This window comes from Bos taurus, chromosome 12, assembly GCF_002263795.3.
Source record: "Bos taurus isolate L1 Dominette 01449 registration number 42190680 breed Hereford chromosome 12, ARS-UCD2.0, whole genome shotgun sequence".
Taxonomy (NCBI): domain Eukaryota; kingdom Metazoa; phylum Chordata; class Mammalia; order Artiodactyla; family Bovidae; genus Bos; species Bos taurus.
Window position 1 is genome coordinate 16,141,060 of NC_037339.1, and position 18,814 is coordinate 16,159,873.

Genomic DNA, 18,814 nt, shown 5'->3' on the forward strand with positions numbered 1-18,814 from the left:
GATGGCTTCTTACATGCTTATTTTCTGTTTTCTCTTCTCCTGTTGAAACCCCTCCAGTTTCAAAAAGAGCTAAATTGTTTGTTATTCCCTCTGTGGACACAAAGGAATCCCTCAATAAATACCTCCCGGCAGAGATTAAGATATTTGTTAAGAACTTGCCACATACATGTTCTCATCAGTGTGATATAAACAAAGGATGTTCAACTCCAGCATGCCATGAGCTATACTCTTGGACACAGGTTGTCAGTTAAAAACACCTAATGTAAATGGCATGCCTAGATTTCTACAGTGTTCAACCTGCACAACCTTACATGGTGGCCTTGGACATCTTAAACATTCTTTTGAACTTGTATGACCTTTTCTGCTTCAGTCAACTAATGTGATACCAATTCTATAATCCCTACTCTATAGGAAAGAGCATAATTTCTTAAGTATCATTTTGGTTCCTTTTTAGTATGTATATTAATGTAGCTTTGTTCAACAATGTCATAGCTATTATTCTTCCATCTCCAGTTGTTATAATCCAATTGTTTTACATGTGACCATGTTTTAAAAGATTCTGCTTAGAAAAATTAAATCCACACAGAAAAACCAAACACAAATTTCTTAGTACCTCACAGTCCCCCAAGATCTGAAGAAGAAATACTTACATAAACTTTCTGAACCACTGCCATGTGTGTATCTGATATTTCTATGAATATTCTCCATAGCGAAGACTGCTTCTCTGGCCACTAGAGACTGAAATCAACAGAATATGGAATTTCAGTTAATGTGCAGCTTTAAAACAAGACAGGTACAAGTTTCTAAAAAAAAAATCATATAGTAGTTGAATCAGGCTGTAGATATGAAGAAATAGCAGAATGGTTGTTGTCAGGGGCTGGGGTGGAGGTAGGAAGAAAATGGAGATACTGGTCAAAGGATACAAACTTCCAGTTATATGGTGAATAATTTCTAAGGATCTAAAATACAGTCTGATGACTCTAGTTAACAATACTATTTTATATACTTAAAAGCTGCTAAGAGAATAGATATTAAGGGTTCTCACCACAAAAGAAAAAAGAATTATGTGAGGTGATGAATATATTAATTAACTTTATTGTAATCATTTCACAATATATATATGTATAAAATAATCACACTGTACACTTTAAATTTACACAAAATTAAAAGTCACTTATATCTCAATAAAGCTGAGGGAAAATGGTACAATGAAAATCTGCATTTATCCAAAAGGTAAATTGAAAAGAATAAATTAACTTTTAAAAATGTTTCTCTCTTTATGGAAATCACAGTTGGGTGGCTAAAAACACAGATCCTTCCAATATAATGAAATTCTTATTTAATTTGAAGAAAAAAGAATTCTAACATGCCTTTTTAAGGAATTCATTTATTTTGTAAAACAAAGCCTGCATAACAAAGTTATACTGTAAGACAAAGTATAACTATATTTCAAAGACAAACAACTAGGCAAAATTATCACCGAGCTTTAAACTCAGCTTCTCTAAACAACATGCACATCTCAGGTATGGATGATTCCCTCCTCATCCTTCTCACACACTCTATTTCTTTTTGTGTGTAAAATGTGCAAAGACTCATCAAATACAAAAGATTATATCCCTGGAGTGCAGCAAGATGGTAACTAAATTCCCTGCTCCGTTATTTTTGTTTCTAGCTTATGCAGATCTTTCCTGAAACTGGCACTAACATTATAGTATTTACTGTCACTCCTTTGAATGACCCCGAGGAATATCAGTGGATATGATGCTGTGTCACCCCCTGCTCAAAATAAGTTTTAATGGAACCACATGACCTACAGAATGAAATGTAAATTTATTCTGACATTCAAACAAACTAACTGTTCTTCACAAATGGACCTCATCTGCTTTCTGAGGGATCAACTTCCTTTTCTTGCCCCTACATTTCCCTGAACGTAATTCCTGTGGGGAAGCTATGGCCTCTGCTTAGAATGTCTTCGCTTCCCTGTCTACTTACAGAAATCCTATCTTTCAATATTGTCTGAAACCGTACCTGGTCCTTGACTTCACTAGCACTTTACCATTCCTTCTTCTTTACAGTACGTTACATCTTCAGTTCTGTTCAGTTCAGTCACTCAGTCGTGTCCAACTCTTTGGGACCCCATGAACCGCAGCACGCCAGGCCTCCCTGTCCATCACCAACTCCCGGAGTTTACTCAAACCCATGTCCATTGAGTAGGTGATGCCATCCAACCATCTCGTCCTCTGTCGTCCCCTTTTCCTTCTGCCCTCAATCTTTCCCAGCATCAGGGTCTTTTCAAATGAGTCAGCTCTTCGCATCAGGTGGCCAAAGTATTAGAGTTTCAGCTTCTACATCAATCCTTCCAATGAACACCCAGGACTGATCTTTAGAATGGACTGATTGGATCTCCTTGCCATCCAAGGGACTCTCAAGAGTCTTTGCCAACACCACAGTTCAAAAGCATCAATTATTTGGCACTCAGCTTTCTTTACAGTCCAACTCTCACATCCATACATGACTACTGGAAAAATCATAGCCTTGACTAGATGGACCTTTGTTGACAAAGTAATGTCTCTGCTTTTTAATACGCTATCTACGTTGGTCATATCTTTCCTTCCAAGGAGTAAGCATCTTTTTCATGGCTGCAATCACCATCTGCAGTGATTTTGGAGCCCCCAAAAATAAAGTCAACCACTGTTTCCACTGTTTCCCCAGCTATTTGCCATGAAGTGATGGGACCAGATGCCATTATAAGTCCTCAAGGTGGAGACTTTATCCCCTCACTTATCTGTTTCCCTCTGAATGAATTAATAAGGCCACCCTTAGCTATCCCAGTCAGAAGGGAGTTGTACCATCTGTGCCACTTATTTAACAGTTACTCCCTTGAAGAAGGGAATGGCACTCCTTCCCAGTATTCTTGGCTGGAGAATTCTACGGACAGAAGAGCCTGGAGGACCACAGTCCATGGGGTCGCCAAGAGTCAAAGACGACTGAGTAACTAACACTTCCACTTTTCATACTATAGAGCAGGGTCACCAACCTCCGGATCACAGAGTAGAGCCAGGCCACACAGCAGGAAGCGAGCGGCAGGCAGGCTAGTGAAATTTCATCTGTATGTACAGCTGCTCCCCATTACTCGCATTACAGCCTAAGCTCCACCTCCTGTCAGATCAGCAGCGGCATAACAGGCTTGAATCACCCCAAAACTATCCCCACCCACCGATCCCTGGTGCCAAAAAGGTTGGGGACCACTGCCTTAGAGTATAGCAATCTGTAACATTTGCTAATGCATGAGCTCTGTAACCATATAATATTCTCTTAAAGGGCAGGGCCCTACCCAGTGCTTCTTTCAGTGCCCATCAAACACAGTATTTTACACATAATAACTCAACAAACACTTGTTGAGTTATCAAACAGCAGTCCAAAAATAACTCAAAATCACATTAAATCTATTTACAGATCATGATAAATACCCTCTCACTTCTCCAATCACCAATCAAGGAGCTTTCCTTAAAAATTTCCCCTTGAGAAGAAAAAGGAATCCTAAGAATATTCAAAAGCAGAGACATTACTTTGCCAACAAAGGTCCATCTAGTCAAGGCTATGGTTTTTCCTGTGGTCATGTATGGATGTGAGAGTTGGACTGTGAAGAAGGCTGAGTGCCAAAGAATTGATGCTTTTGAACTGTGGTGTTGGAGAAGACTCTTGAGAGTCCCTTGGACTGCAAAGAGATCCAACCAGTCCATTCTGAAGATCAGCCCTGGGATTTCTCTGGAAGGAATGATGCTAAAGCTGAAACTCCAGTACTTTGGCCACCTCATGCGAAGAATTGACTCATTGGAAAAGACTCTGATGCTGGGAGGGATTGGGGGCAGGAGGAGAAGGGGACGACAGAGGATGAGATGGCTGGATGGCATCACTGACTCAATGGACATGAGTCTGAGTGAACTCCGGGAGTTGGTGATGGACAGGGAGGCCTGGCGTGCTGCGATTCATGGGATCACAAAAAGTCAGACACGACTGAGCGACTGAACTGAACTGAAGTATCAAGTATGTTTCTGTTCTAAAGGAGTTATTTTTAGCAACTGCAAAGAACTTTACATTTGTCATCAGGAATTGCTAGCCCCTAACATGGCTATAGTTTATTCTGTTAAGAGAACCAGGACAAAACAAGTCAATGAGAAATAAACCACTACATAAAGATCAGAACTTGGGCAAGAACTGGAATGTTGCCACAGCACCTCCATTGACTAGAGAGCATCTGGGGTGATGATTTGCTCAAACCTAATCACAATCCATCAAGAACCTTTGCATCCTCATCTTTTGTCATCTTACCCAAGCATAGAATATCTGTGACTAAAGAGTGGTTGAGGGACTAGCAGGCTGTGTGAGTCCTCTTTGAACTCACTGTACCATCCACTGCATTCCACAAAAGGAGGGATGGTCTTGCCTCAATGCTGAAATTGGAGTTGCTTTTAATAGGACCAAATCCCTGCAAGTAAGGGAGGTCAGTGTAAAAGCAATTCCCAATGCTAATATCAGATCAGTAAGTACTGTGCTAAGACTTGACCTGTGGCAGGCTTGCCATAGAAAACTAGTCACCACAAACAGACCATTAATTCCAGAAAGTCTTGTCCTTGGCTTCATATGCAGGTCAGGTCAAGGTGGACTGGTTCCCTCCTGACATCCCAAGAGCTTGTCTGACGCTTTCCTAGGTAGCCCCTCTGCTGGACAGAAGTTCATGTCCTCAGAGAAAGGCTCAGTCCTTCACAATCTCTCAATGAACCCTGGCCCAGGGTGACTCTCAAAAGAGTTAGATCAAGATAGAAAACATCTGTCCCCCTTCGTACTCTATGGGAGAATAGTTTCCCCCACAGTTTTCGATTCTTGAACTAAGTATTATTTTACTTATGAAATGCTAACAAAAAATGAATTAAGCAGCACTTACCAGCTCCTCGTGGTCTTTGCTTCTGCTTCGGCTGTAGGAATATGGAAACACTATCTTCTGGGAGTAGGAATGCATGCTGATGTAAGCTTTAATGTGCTTGATATTTCTTCTCAAGAAATCAGCCACCGCCTTCACTTCTGGTTCCGACTCAGGGTAAGTTCCACAGTAGATTTCTGAGCACGAGGAACTTGAGGCACCCTCTCCTGGAGTGAAATCGATGGAGTGGAATTATAAGGGGCTACATGTCCTATTGGCAACCCACTCCAGAACCCCTGCCTGGAAAATCCCACGGACAGAGGAGTGTGGTAGACTACAGTCCATGGGGTCGCAAAGAGTCGGACACGACTGAGCGACTTTCACACATCCTATTTATGATCTCCCTGGCAGTGTATTCTCCTAATATCTAGGGAGTAACATTTTTAGATAAACAGATTTAGTTGAGCGCTCTAAACATGTTTGTGACAATGTCATCGATGGTCTGTACTCCCAATGCAGGGGGCCTGAAGTTCAGTCCCTGGTCAGGGAACTAGATCCCACAAGCAGCAACTAAGAGTTCACATACCGAAACTAAAAAAAAGGAAAAACAAAGAAACCACATGCCACAGTGAAGACTGAAGATCCTTCATGAGACAACGAAGACCCAGTGCAGCCAAATAAATAAATAATTATTTTTTAAAATGTTGTCTGTGTTTATTTTGAATTCAAAATTTATATGCCCTCATAGCAAACAATCCACCAGTTATGGCCTATCTTGCTATCTTGCAGCTATGTTGCAGCCTCAAGAAAGTGGCTGTGAGAATGTCAGAAATGCCACCTCTGCCTCTGAATGTGTAGTTACATGAGAAAGATCTCTAATCATTGTAAGGTTGGTTTTTCTGAAGTGTATAGTTTGGTTGTTCTTGTGCTCAGTTGAGTCAGACTCTTTGAGACACTTTGGACTATAAGCTCCTCTGTCCATGGGATTTTTCAGGCAAGAATACTGGAGTGGATTGCCTTTTCCTTCTCCAGGGGATCTTCCCGACCCAGGGATCGAACCTACTATGTGTCTTGCGTCTCCTGCACTGCAGGCAAATTCCTTATTGCTGAGCCACGGGGAAAGCCAGATATGTGTAGTTTAAAGATCACCCACAATATAGCCCACAATAGAAAAGTCTCATTTGGGAACTCAGGTCTGCTTTCAGTGCTTCTTCTAACCTGCTAAAAAGATTAGTAAATAAAATGGGATGGCAATATTTGGTGCCAGAATAATGCACGTCTATTCCTTTGAGAAATTAGAGTAAACGTCATTTTAGATGGCAGCCTGACTCTTAACACTTTTCTGTACCTAAGTCAAGGGTTGGGGCCCAGGGAGCCACCTCTGTCCCCAAAGATTATCTCTTCTAGAAACAGTTTATTAGCCTCAAATTGCCTCCTTCACTTGTGTTCTGCCAATCAGAATCCTCCACCGATAGCTTGAAGTGGAAATGCAGTTTCTAGTTTTAAGCTGCTCTCTTGAAAACAAAGAAGATAACAATAACAGTGCCAGCTGGCTTGCAAAGAACACAAGTTGTATGTCAGGAACTCTGCTAAAACTTATAGGGATATCTCATTCAATCTTCACAGCAAATCTATGAAGCAAAGGCTGTTATTTTAGGAGATGCAAATTGGGCATTAGGGGTGGTGACCATTGTTTACAGTAGATGCTATGGAGTATACTGTTAATCAGCTTATCACTTGATTTCAATCTTGGCATTGCTATTTAATAGTTATCTGGCTTGGGTGATTTTTTTTTTTTTAACCTATGAGTCAAAAGTTGTCCAAATTAGTCTTTATAGAAAAGAATAATGGTAATTAAAGATGAGGCCTTAAATTGAACACCACTTTTAGACTTTCATTATAAGGACTGTCAGGAATTTCCATTCTATGTAACATCAAGAGAACTAACTTAGCCCCACAGGAAATCTGACTGCCCATATGTTCTCTGGCTTTCTGAAGCAGCCAAGCAAGACAAATTCTTTTAATTCAATGGATGCTTTACGTTTAAAAAAAAAAAAAAAAAAAGCCACTTTTGGCACAACATGGGTATTTGGCACCAACTTCTAACAAGTTAGAACTTTTCATTTCAAATATATATTTTTTGGTTTTATTTTGAAAATGCCATTTACTCCATAAGGCACTGCTAATTGTTAAGACTCAACAGTAACAAGAACAAAAAAAATTCTAATCTTCTATTTTGGCCATTAAGCTGTTTATCCCTCACTTGTATTTCCATCAGTCTTCTAGTTCAGTTCAGTTTAGTTCAGTCGCTCAGTTGTGTCTGACTCTTTGTGACCCCATGAACCGCAGCACTCCAGGCCTTCCTGTCCATCACCAACTCCTGGAGTCTACCCAAACCCATGTCCATTGAGACGGTGATGCCATGCAACCATCTCATCCTCTGTCATCCCCTTCTCCTCCAGCCCTCAATATTTCCCAGTGTCACAGTCTTTTCAAATAGGTGAGAAAGAGTAGAATTCTTGTACATGCCCTAAGAGGCAAAGTGATATTGATTTTTTACAAACCTATCTATACTTTAATTTCTTTTATCTATTAAATGGAAAAATCATAAAATGCTTTGCCCAGTGCCTGGTATATACGGAGTGTTCAGTAACTGTTGTTTATCATCATTGTCGTCATCATCACATGGATTGGGACACAGAGCAGGCCAGTGTGCATTGCAGAGATGAGATGAGCAGAGAAAGGACCCACTGAGTCCCCTAAGGTGCTCCAGGCCCAGTTTCAGTCTGTTTCCAAGGTCTGCCTGAATCCTGGTCCTTGGGTTCCATGGGCTACTCCATTATCCTTACAGAGTCTGCCTTTCTTACTTAAGCTTGCTTCATTTTCTTCCTTTTATTGCAACAGAAACAAACTTAATGTTTGTTAAACATTCCGCCCCCCAACCCCCCCCCCCCCGCCCCCCGCACCCAAGGAAATGTTGTGCTCAGGTCTTTCCATATATTTTTGTTAGTTTTTAATAAATAATGTCATTGGACAAACCATATTTGATAGTTTAGTTACCTTTGAATACTTTTATTTAACCCCATAGGTACAAGTTTATCATTTCAAATGTAATCAACATAAAAATTACTTGTGAGATATTTTGTGTTACTTTTTCATTCAAAGAGTCTGGTGTATATTTCACCTTCATTGCATGTCTCAGTTTGGACAAGCCACATTTCCAGTGTTCCATGGCCACATGTGGCTAGAGGCTACTGTAATGAACAGTGTCACCTCAGATTCTCATTTTATGACTGTCATTCTAGAGATTTCAAACTTTTGTTTGAAAGAGTCATCTAGAGTCAATCTGTTTTTCAGATTCTTTTTTGCCTTTAAATAGGGATGTTAATATGGACAAGCCACTGCATCGCTCTCAGCCCAAATGCTTCGTCTGTACCAAGAGGTGCTTGGTCTTCCAGGTCCCTTCATGTTTAATCATTCTTTGATCTATAAAAAGTGGGATCAAAAAATACCTGGAACAGCAAACTCATTGATACAAAAAGTCAGTTAGAAACCACCAGGGGCTCCTATGGGTGGAGAACAAGAAGCTATTGCTTAACTGTTTTAGAATTTCTGTCTGGGATGATTAAAAATTTGGGGAATGGATGTTGGTCATGGTTGCAAAAGATTGGGAATGCAGTCAAAGTCACTAAACTATAATTTTTAATGGTAGAAGTGGAAAAATTTTATGTTATATATGTTTTACTATGATTAGAAAAATTAAAAGACCATATGGTCTCTAGGAAAAGAAATGAAATACTTTCTATCTCACACCAGTTGCAAAACCTTGTAGTTTAACTTCACGTTTCAGAAAACTTGTTAAAAGAAGTTTGAGACCAGAGGTCCTCACAAATACCCTCTGTTGGAGACTGAATTCTTCTTTCCCCTGTATGTGTGCTAAATCGCTTCAATCATGTCAGACTCTGTGACCCTATAGACTGTGGCCCACCAGGCTCTTCTGTCCATGGGATTCTCTAGTCAAGAATACTGGAGTGGGTAGTCATGCCCCCCTCTGGGGGATCTTCGTGACCCAGGGATCAAACCCAAGTCTCTCACTACTCCTGCTTTGGCAGGCAGGTTCTGTACCACTAGCACCGCCTGGGAAGCCCCACTCTACCCCCAATTCCTGTGCTGAAGCCATAAGACATCATGTGTTATATCTGGAGATAGGGCCTTAAAGGAGGTGATAAAGTCATAAAGTAAGGCCCTGATCCACTATACCTGGTGTCCTTATAAGAAGAAAGGAACACCAGGGCTGTATGCACACAGTGAAAAGGCTGTGTAAGGACACAGCAGGAATGCAGCCATCTGCATGCCACGGAGAGAAGCCGCAAGAGAAACCCACCCTGCTGATAACCTTGATCTTGGACTTACAACCCCCAGAACTACAAGAAATACATTTCTCTTGTTTGAGCCTTCCACCCTGTGATATTTTGTTATGGCAGCCCAAGCAGACTAAGATATCCCTACCTCTATTTCCATACTCCAAGGCCAAATTTGCCTGTTACTCCGGGTGTTTCTTGACTTCCTACTTTTGCATTCCAGTCCCCTATAATGAAAAGGACATCTTTTTTGGGTGTTAGTTCTAAAAGGTCTTATAGGTCTTCATAGAACCATTCAACTTCAGCTTCGTCAGCGTTGCTGGTTGGGGCATAGGCTTGGATTACCGTGATATTGAATGGTTTGCCTTGGAAAGGAACAGAGATCATTCTGTCGTTTTTGAGATTGCATCCAAGTACTGCATTTCAGACTCTTTTGTTGACCATGATGGCTACTCCATTTCTTCTGAGGGATTCCTGCCCGCAGTAGTAGATATAATGGTCATCTGAATTAAATTCACCCATTCCGGTCCATTTTAGTTTGCTAATTCCTAGAATGTTGACATTCACTCTTGCCATCTCCTGTTTGACCACTTCCAATTTGCCTTGATTCATGGACCTTACATTCCAGGTTCCTGTGCAATATTGCTCTTTACAGCATCGGACCTTGCTTCTATCACCGGTCACATCCACAACTGAGTATTGTTTTTGCTTTCCCTCCATCCCTTCATTCTTTTCTGGAGTTATTTCTCTGCTGATCTCTAGTAGCATATTGGGCACTTACTGACCTGGGGAGTTCCTCTTTCAGTATCCTATCATTTTGCCTTTTCATACTGTTCATCGAGTTCTCAAGGCAAAAATACTGAAGTGGTTTGCCATTCCCTTCTCCAATGGACCACATTCTGTCAGACCTCTCCACCATGACCCATCCGTCTTGGGTGGCCCCACATGGCATGGCTTAGTTTCACTGAGTTAGACAAGGCTGTGGTCTGTGTGATCAGATTGGCTATATTGTCACCCTGCTTATTTAACTTATATGCAGAGTACATCATGAGAAATTCTGGGCTGGAAGAAGCACAAGCTGGAATCAAGATTGCTGGGAGAAATATCAATAACCTCAGATATGCAGAAGACACCACCCTTATGGCAGAAAGTGAAGAGGAACTAAAAAGCCTCTTGATGAAAGTGAAAGAGGAGAGTGAAAAAGTTGGCTTAAAGCTCAACATTCAGAAAACTAAAATCATGGCATCTGGTCCCATCACTTCATGGCAAATAGATGGGGAAACAGTGTCAGACTTTATTTTGGGGGGCTCCAAAATCACTGCAGATGGTGACTGCAGCCATGAAATTAAAAGACGCTTACTCCTTGGAAGGAAAGTTATGACCAACCTAGACTCCATATTCAAAAGCAGAGACATTACTTTGCCAACAAAGGTTCGTCTAGTCAAGGCTATGGTTTTTCCAGTAGTCATGTATGGATGTGAGAGTTGGACTGTGAAGAAAGCTGAGCACCGAAGAATTGATGCTTTTGAACTGGAGAAGACTCTTGAGAGTCCCTTGGACTGCAAAGAGATCCAACCAGTCCATTCTAAAGGAGATACGTCCTGGGTGTTCACTGGAAGGACTGATGACGAAGCTGAAACTCCAGTACTTTGGCCACCTCATGCAAAGAGTTGACTCATTGGAAAAGACTCTGATGCTGTGAGGGATTGGGGGCAGGAGGAGAAGGAGATGACAGAGGATGAGATGGCTGGATGGCATCACTGACTCAATGGACACGAGTTTGGGTAAACTCTGGGAGTTTGTGATGGATAGGGAGGCCTGGCATGCTGCGATTCATGGGGTCACAAAAAGTCGGACACGACCGAGTGACAGAACTGCCTGACTGAACTGACCTCTTTTTCCAGCTCACACATACACACAATTTTAATGCAGAGGAAAGGTAAAATGAACATAAAATGAGTAAGTAGGCTTTGCAGGACAGTGATGGAGACATAGATATAGACAACAGACTTTAGGACACGACTGGGGTAGGAGGAAGGAGAGGGTGGGATGTATGGAGAAAGTAGCTTGGAAACCTACATTATCATATGCGAAATAGATAGCTCATGGGAATTTGCTGTATGACTCAGGGAACTCACAACGGGGCTCTGTAACAACCTAGAGGGGTGGGATGGAGAGGAAGGTGGGAGGGAGGTTCAAGAGGGAGGGGACATATATACCTGTGGCTGATTCATGTTGTTGTTTCACAGAAACCAACACAATGCTGTTAAGCAACTATCCTTCAGTTAAATATAAAAAGGAATAAAAAAATTAAAAAAATAATAAATAGGCTTGATATTATCATTTCCTGTTCCTAAGTGAGGTGCTGTTTCAGATTCTTTACAAAGTATTATAAAGGCTGCTGCTGCTGCTGCTAAGTCACTTTAGTCAAGTCCGACTCTGTGCGACCCCATAGATGGCAGCCCACCAGGCTCCCTGTCCCTGGGATTCTCCAGGCAAGAACACTGGAGTGGGTTGCCATTTCCTTCTCCAATGCATGAAAGTGAAAAGTGAAAGTGAAGTCGCTCAGTTGTGTCCGACTCTTAGCGACCCCATGGACTGCAGCCCACCAGGCTCCTCCATCCATGGGATTTTCCAGGCAAGAGTACTGGAGTGGGGTGCCATCGCCTTCTCCAATTATAAAGAGACATTCTATTAATAGTTGTAGGGACAAGGAAGAGATAAAATTTCATTCTTTTTTTCTCACTGTCTTGCTCATAAAGTACTGAAGAGATTCTGGGGCACTCAGCAAAAAAAAAAAAAAAAAAAAGAGTTCCTTACTGTTTTTTTTTTATTTGGAAATCTCTCTTATGTATAATATATTACTGCTGCTTCTATTCCTGCTTTTAACTCTTGTGACATATAATAATACAACCGCAGGCCTAATCAGGGGTCTGAGATATTTTTTGATGACAATAACAGAAGATATTTTGACTACTTGGTTATTCAAATTAGGTAACATTAATTTCACCATAAAAAACATTAGGTAAAATAGAGTAGTAAAAAACAAACAAACAAAAAAAGCTTGCAGATAAAAGGAGTTTCAAAAAGGAACTTATATCTGAAGAGTGATTGTCAGACTCAGAAGAATTTCAGCAAATTTGAAGCCAGGCAGCCTGGCTTTATATCTTAGCTCTGCCGCCTCCTAGCTCTGTGCTCTTGAGCAAGGGACTTAACCTTTTCAAGTCTGGGTTTCTTCATCAATGATGTGTAGATAATGAAACCCAGGGGATGAAGTATATAAACTACTCACCACTTAGCAACTGTCAGCTCTGTTTATTCAGAGGCCTTTGATAATTAGCTGCTGCTTCTCTGACTCCCTCCCCAGTTATTACTGCCCATGGGGGTCTTTATGCTTCGGTGGGCACTTTTATTGGACAATCTTAATGATGGCTTTTACAAAGAAACCACTAAATGATTCCCTTGAGCCTGAGGCAGGATCAGCTATTATTTCCTGTGTTTTCTTACTATGTCTGTGGCTTTCTTAGAATGCACAGACTCATTTGAATAACTTTCTGAGACCTGCTCTACGTGCCAGGTACCGAGCTAGGTAATGGATAATCGTCCTTACCCTCATGGAGTTTCTGACTGAAGAGGGAAGAGGAAATCAAGAAAAAAGTACTCTATTGTGAAGTTTTTGTATCTATTAGGTTGGCCAAAAAGTTCATTCAGGTTTGTCCTTAAGCTCTTACCGGAATGAAGGTTTTGGCCAACCTGATACATTGTGACAATGATGAAATTATGAGTTTTCACCTGGGCTTCCCAGGCGGCACTAGTGGTAAAGAACCCACCTGCCAATGCAGGAGACATAAAAGACATGGGTTCAATCCCTGAGTCCGGAAGATCCCCTGGAAGAGGAAATGGCAACCCACTCCAGGATGCTTTCCTGGAGAATCCCATGGACAGAGGAGCCTGGTGGGCTACAGTCCATGAGGTTGCAGAGAGTCAGACACGACTGAAGCAGCTTAGCAGGCAGCACTTCTTTTCTAAAGGAAATACAGAGGATCATGTGGCTATGACTGCGTACGGTAAAGGAATGGGAAGAAGAGGCTATTTGCGTGGCTTCAACAGCTTTGCTCCCTCTATGGTGTCCTCATAGAGCCACATGCTCCCACTTTCAAAAATATAGATGACTCCAGCTCATTGTTTAGCTTTGTAGTTGTTTCCCAAATGTAGCAACTATGAAATATCCTTGGAGAGTGGGCGAACTAACACCTACCTCCCTGAGAGCAGACAATACCCTTGAAAGCCCAAGTCAGTGTTCACTGAGTACTGTAACTCATTTGAATCAAGGAACAAGGAATTCCTACTGTGCTGAACACAAGTTTCTGTTTATGATATTCATGAAAGAAAGAACTTAAGAAAGTGAATGGTAAGAGGGAACACAAAATGTTTGGGGACTTCCCTGGCCATCCAATGGTTAGGACTCTGCACTTCCACTGCAGGGGGTACAGGTCTGATCCCTAGTCCTCGTCGGGAAAACTAAGATTTCACAAGCCAAACAAACAAACAAAGGTTTTGCAACACTATAGAAGTAAATATTTTCCTAAACAATTGAAAACGAGAGGTACCTATCCAACTCTTGTCTTTGATATCCCCGTAATGAAAGCTATTTGTTTATGAAAGTAGGAAATTTAGCGGTCAATCCCTTATGATTCTAGAGAAAAAGAATTTTAGAACTTTGAAGCTAGAAAGAACCTTACAGAACTGGTCCAACTGGCTTCTTTTAAAGACATGGCTATTAAAACAGGGAGCACAGGTTAAGGATGTTCTGCTGATTTTAGCCAACCTTCACATCATTGCATTAAGCAAAAAGTTTCTTATTTCAATTATTTCCTGATTCAGATAGTCCTCCCCTCTAATTAGCTTGAATTAATGGTAGGCTGCAGTCCATGGGGTTGCAAAGAGTAGGATACAACTGAGTGACTTCACTTTCACTTTTCACTTTCATGCATTGGAGAAGGAAATGGCAACCCACTCTAGTGTTCTTGCCTGGAGAATCCCAGGGATGGGGGAATCCGGTGGGCTTCTGTCTCTGGGGTCGCACAGAGTCGAACACGACTAAAGTGACTTAGCAGCAGCAGCAGCAGCAATGGGTTTTTAGGAATATTGCCTTTTAAATGAAGAGACGTTGCTAGAGTTTAAGCAAACAACCTACCACACCAGTGTTTGGAGGCAAAGTTCCTGTTCAGGTCTGTTCCGACACAAGCATTTTTTTCATGTAAAGAACGATTCTTTCTCCACATTCGATCCTAAATAAACAAAACACAGATTACCAGAGCACCCATGTTTGTGGTTTAGAAAAGACGCCACTTTTGATGACAAAGTGGCCAGCGTTGTGTTTCTCTCTTTTAACCCCATCTCTTCACCCGGTCACTGTCTTCACAGTACTTCTTGCATGGCCCCTGTTCTATTCAGGTCTTAATTGGGTTCACTCAAACTTCAATCAAATGAAATGGTGATATTTGATGAGCTTTGACCTACCAAAAAAAAAAAAATGTCAGCTGGTTTTTGTAGGCTGCTTACTGGCCTTCTTGTTAGGTCTCGTTTCCTTTAATTTTATGCATTGCCATTTTCTATCTTCTGTCGTTCTAAGAAAAGTAAAATAACTTGGTGTTTCAACTCAAAATTATGAGTCATGAGTTTCTTTTTTTTTAAATTGAAATGTATTTGACATACAACATTGTATAAATTAAAGATGTTCAACATGTTCATTTGATTTATTTACATATTATGATTACTACTATTGGGATAATTAGCACTTCTAACCTGTCACATTAATTCTCTCTTTTTTGTGGTGGAAACGATTAAGATCAAGTCTTTTAGCAAGTTTGATGATGATAATACAATGTTGTTGAATCATGAGTTTCAGCGCTCTTTTTAGATTGAATCCAACATTCACTTAAAACCTACAGGAAGCAGAAAATATCTCTAGTTTGATGGTGCCTGTGATTGTAGTGATTCAACTCCGGTTTCTAAATGTAAAGCAAAAATAGCCCATTGGGTTCTTGGGGTAATCTGGGAATTTAGTCTTGTAAACAGTTGCATAGACTTTGTTTGAGTTCCGGGTTGGGATGCCATGGCACGCTTCCCCTATTCCACCAACCCTTCTGCCCAGCCTCCCGGTCTGTTTCCAACCCCAGGCCTGTGAGTCTGGCAGCAACAGTTGCTCTGAGGAAACTGGGTTCTCATACTTCAGGAGTTAGTTGGCAGAGTTAAGATACAAAGGACGGTTGCAGAGTAAGACTATCTAAAGTGTGGCTGAACTCTCCACTGGGAGTCCAGTGAAGGCATAAATTTATTGTAATAGCAATCTATAAATGTGACCACTTATTGAACTCCAATTTTATGTTAGATACTATACAAGGTATTTCCCATTTACTTAGTTCAGGGTTTGCTCATTCCTACCTAAAAACTTTTGTTCACAGTATTCAGCTTCCCTGAGATTTTTCATCAATCTCCTTCACCATTCCCATCTCTTCTGCTTAAATTAACCACTACATAAAATAATTCCTGTATAATTCCTTATGTTTCTAATCACAGCAATTATGCCCATTCCCCTGAGTGTTCAAATGTGCTATTCAAGTATGTTTTTCATATATGTTTGACTGTTTTTATAATTTAAAAAAATTTTAATAAAAAATTATTATTAGAGTTTAGTTCTTTACAATGTACTCTTTTTCTTTTTTTTTTTACACACAAGAATTAATTTATTTCAACCAACATTCACAAGTCAGAAAATTGAAGTTTTTATATGCCTGCACTTGGACACACACACACCTATTAATAAACTCAAGCAAGAAGTTTGCAGAAGTGTACAGGCCAGAGTTTTATGTGCTCCTCATTAAAGTAGAAAGGGCCATACTTCATATTGCTTGAGTAATTTTACGTGAATCATGATGCTGTTGGATTAAAACGGTTTCCAGTGTAGACAAGACTGACCAATATACTCCTACATATGTTCATGATTGAGTTAAAGCGTACTAGGATTAAATTTGCACATTGATTAGCGTGCAATTCTGTTCTGATGCACATTCCATTAGAATGCCGTTCTAATTCTTGCAATTCATGATTTTTATAAATCAAAATACCATCCAAACAACTAGTAAGAATGAACGGATGGGGGCACCATGTATCAAGGCGGCTAACATCAAAAAAGAGATAAAACCAGACCTGCGCCACTCTTGCTGGGAAAACACCCCATTACAATGAAGTAGCCTTGCCAAAAAAGCCAAACCTACATCTTATTAATCTTCCAGAATCCAAATATCAAGTTTCAGAAAATACAGAGGACAAAGGAATGTGTTAAACTACAACACGGCAACACGATGAGTAAATCCAGGCAGGAAACTCTCTTCTTCAGTGAAACAAGTTGCAGGGAAATAGAGAAAAAGAGATATGGGGAGAGAATCTATGGATTAAAATAAAAATAAAGGCTATAAAGCAATCACAATATATCAACCTTATTTGGATCCTGCACCAAGGAAATGAACATTTTTAAAAAGCTGTGGTATGATAGGAAATTTAAATACTGATTAGAAATTTTATGATAGTAAATAATTATTGTTCACTTTTAGGTATAATTGTATTGCTATTTTTTAAAACCTCAGTTAGATGCATCCTGAAATATTCATTGATGAAATGATATCTGAGATTTGCTTCAAAAGGATATGGGTAAGATAGAAGGGAGTTGGGGATACAGGTGAAAAAAGATTGGCCATGAATTGATTGGCTGTGTGATAAGCACATCAGAGTTTACCATACAATTATTTCCACTCATATATGTTTGAACTTTCCCATAATGAATTAAACAATTTTTTTTCATAATAAAACCATTATGCTGGGATCCAGGATTCTATGAATAATTCTGTCTGTGTATACTGTATGCTCTAAAGGAGTGTGTTTTGTTTTCTTTGCCTTCACCTACCTTTTTCCATGTGTAGTCATAACCATCCACATTAACCACTGGCATAATATAGAAATCCATGTGCTTCAGAAGATTGGTATGCATCTTTTCTTTCCCGTAGTAATAAGTTACCTACGGATTAAACCAAGTATATTTGATAACGTATCATTTACCTCCTTCTAAACTTAGCCTGTTTCTTTTTTTTAATTGAGATATAATTGACACATAATCCTGGAACAACACAGGTTTGAACTGTGTGGGTCCACTTGTAGACTTTTTTTTCAATATTAAGTACTAGAGAACTACACGATCTGCAATTCATTGAATCCACAGATGCAGAACTGTGCACAGATGGAGGGTCTACTTATAAACACATATAAACTTATGTGAGGATTTTTGAGTGTATGGAGGGTGGGTGCGCCTAACCACTGCATTGTTCAAGGGTCAACTATATTAGGTTCAGGTGTATTACCTAATGATTCAATATTTGTATATATAGTGAAGGAATCACTGCAATAAGTCTAGTTAATATCCATCTAGCTAACATCCACTAAACTTGGTCTATGGTTGTTTTTTTTTTAATTTGACATTTAGATTTGCAGATTTAACTTTCAGGAAGAGTCTTAATTCCTTGGAAAGTACTAGACTTAGTCTAGTACTATGCTGACTACTACTACTACTAAGTCACTCAGTCGTGTCCGACTCTTAGCGACCCCATGGACTGCAGCCTACCAGGCTCCTCTGTCCATGGGATTTTCCAGGCAAGAGTACTGGAGTGGGTGCCATTGCCTTCTCCGACTACGCTGACAAGTGATGGTGAATGTCCTGGACATGGGACAACTGGTCCTCCTATTTAATGGAGTCAGAAGACAGAACTATATGTTTTCTAAAACTTCCTTCAAGAAACAGAAGAATTCTTTATTAATACATAAAGCCCACCACAAAGATTTAAGGAAACAAAACCTAGATATATTTCTACTCTTTTTATAATAATCTGCATCAGTCACCACTTAAACTAACCTTGTCTCATTCCCAGACATGTCTAGATAATATTTTCTGCATTGTCTTATAAGTCGTGAGCTAAATGTTTGCTAGAATTGAGTGTATTTCCCAAGCATTCAGTCATTTGGCTTTAAAGTCGGTGGTAGCTTTTCCTAGGTACTGACTATGAGTTTCCTATCAGACATTATCTGACACTGTTCTTCTGTGCTTTAGATTCATACCCAGCTAGGGTCGCATATTTTCACATGATCCAAGGACATCCACATTCCAGTGACTAAGAAGTTAATCCCCAAATGACTGATTATAGATGCAGGAGAACCACAAAGACAAATTTCAGGTAGTTAAATGACTTCATCTGGTGACTTAGAGGTAAAGAACCTGCCTGGCTAATGCAGGAGACGCAGGAGCCGCGGGTTAGATGACTGGACTGAGACGATCCCCTGGAGAAGGATATGGCAGCCTACTTCAGTATTCTTGCCTGGGAAATCACACGGACAGAAGAACCTGGTGGGCTACATACAGTCCATGGTGTCCCAAAAGAGTCGAACACAACTTAGTGACTAAACAACAACAAAGCTTTGGCAT

At 40.3% G+C, this 18,814-nt stretch overlaps 1 protein-coding gene across 2 annotated transcripts in view; it reads right to left on the reverse strand.

Moving 5' to 3' along the window:
• CPB2 (carboxypeptidase B2) overlaps window positions 1-18,814 on the reverse strand; it is a 57,703-nt gene that overhangs the window by 3,018 nt on the left and 35,871 nt on the right. For both annotated transcript variants that reach the window (XM_005213586.5, NM_001045997.2), the window contains 4 exon segments: window positions 17,249-17,359; window positions 14,480-14,573; window positions 4,946-5,148; window positions 651-738 (listed from right to left, as the gene is read on the reverse strand). In XM_005213586.5, coding sequence (XP_005213643.1) covers window positions 651-738; window positions 4,946-5,148; window positions 14,480-14,573; window positions 17,249-17,359 — 496 coding nt within the window.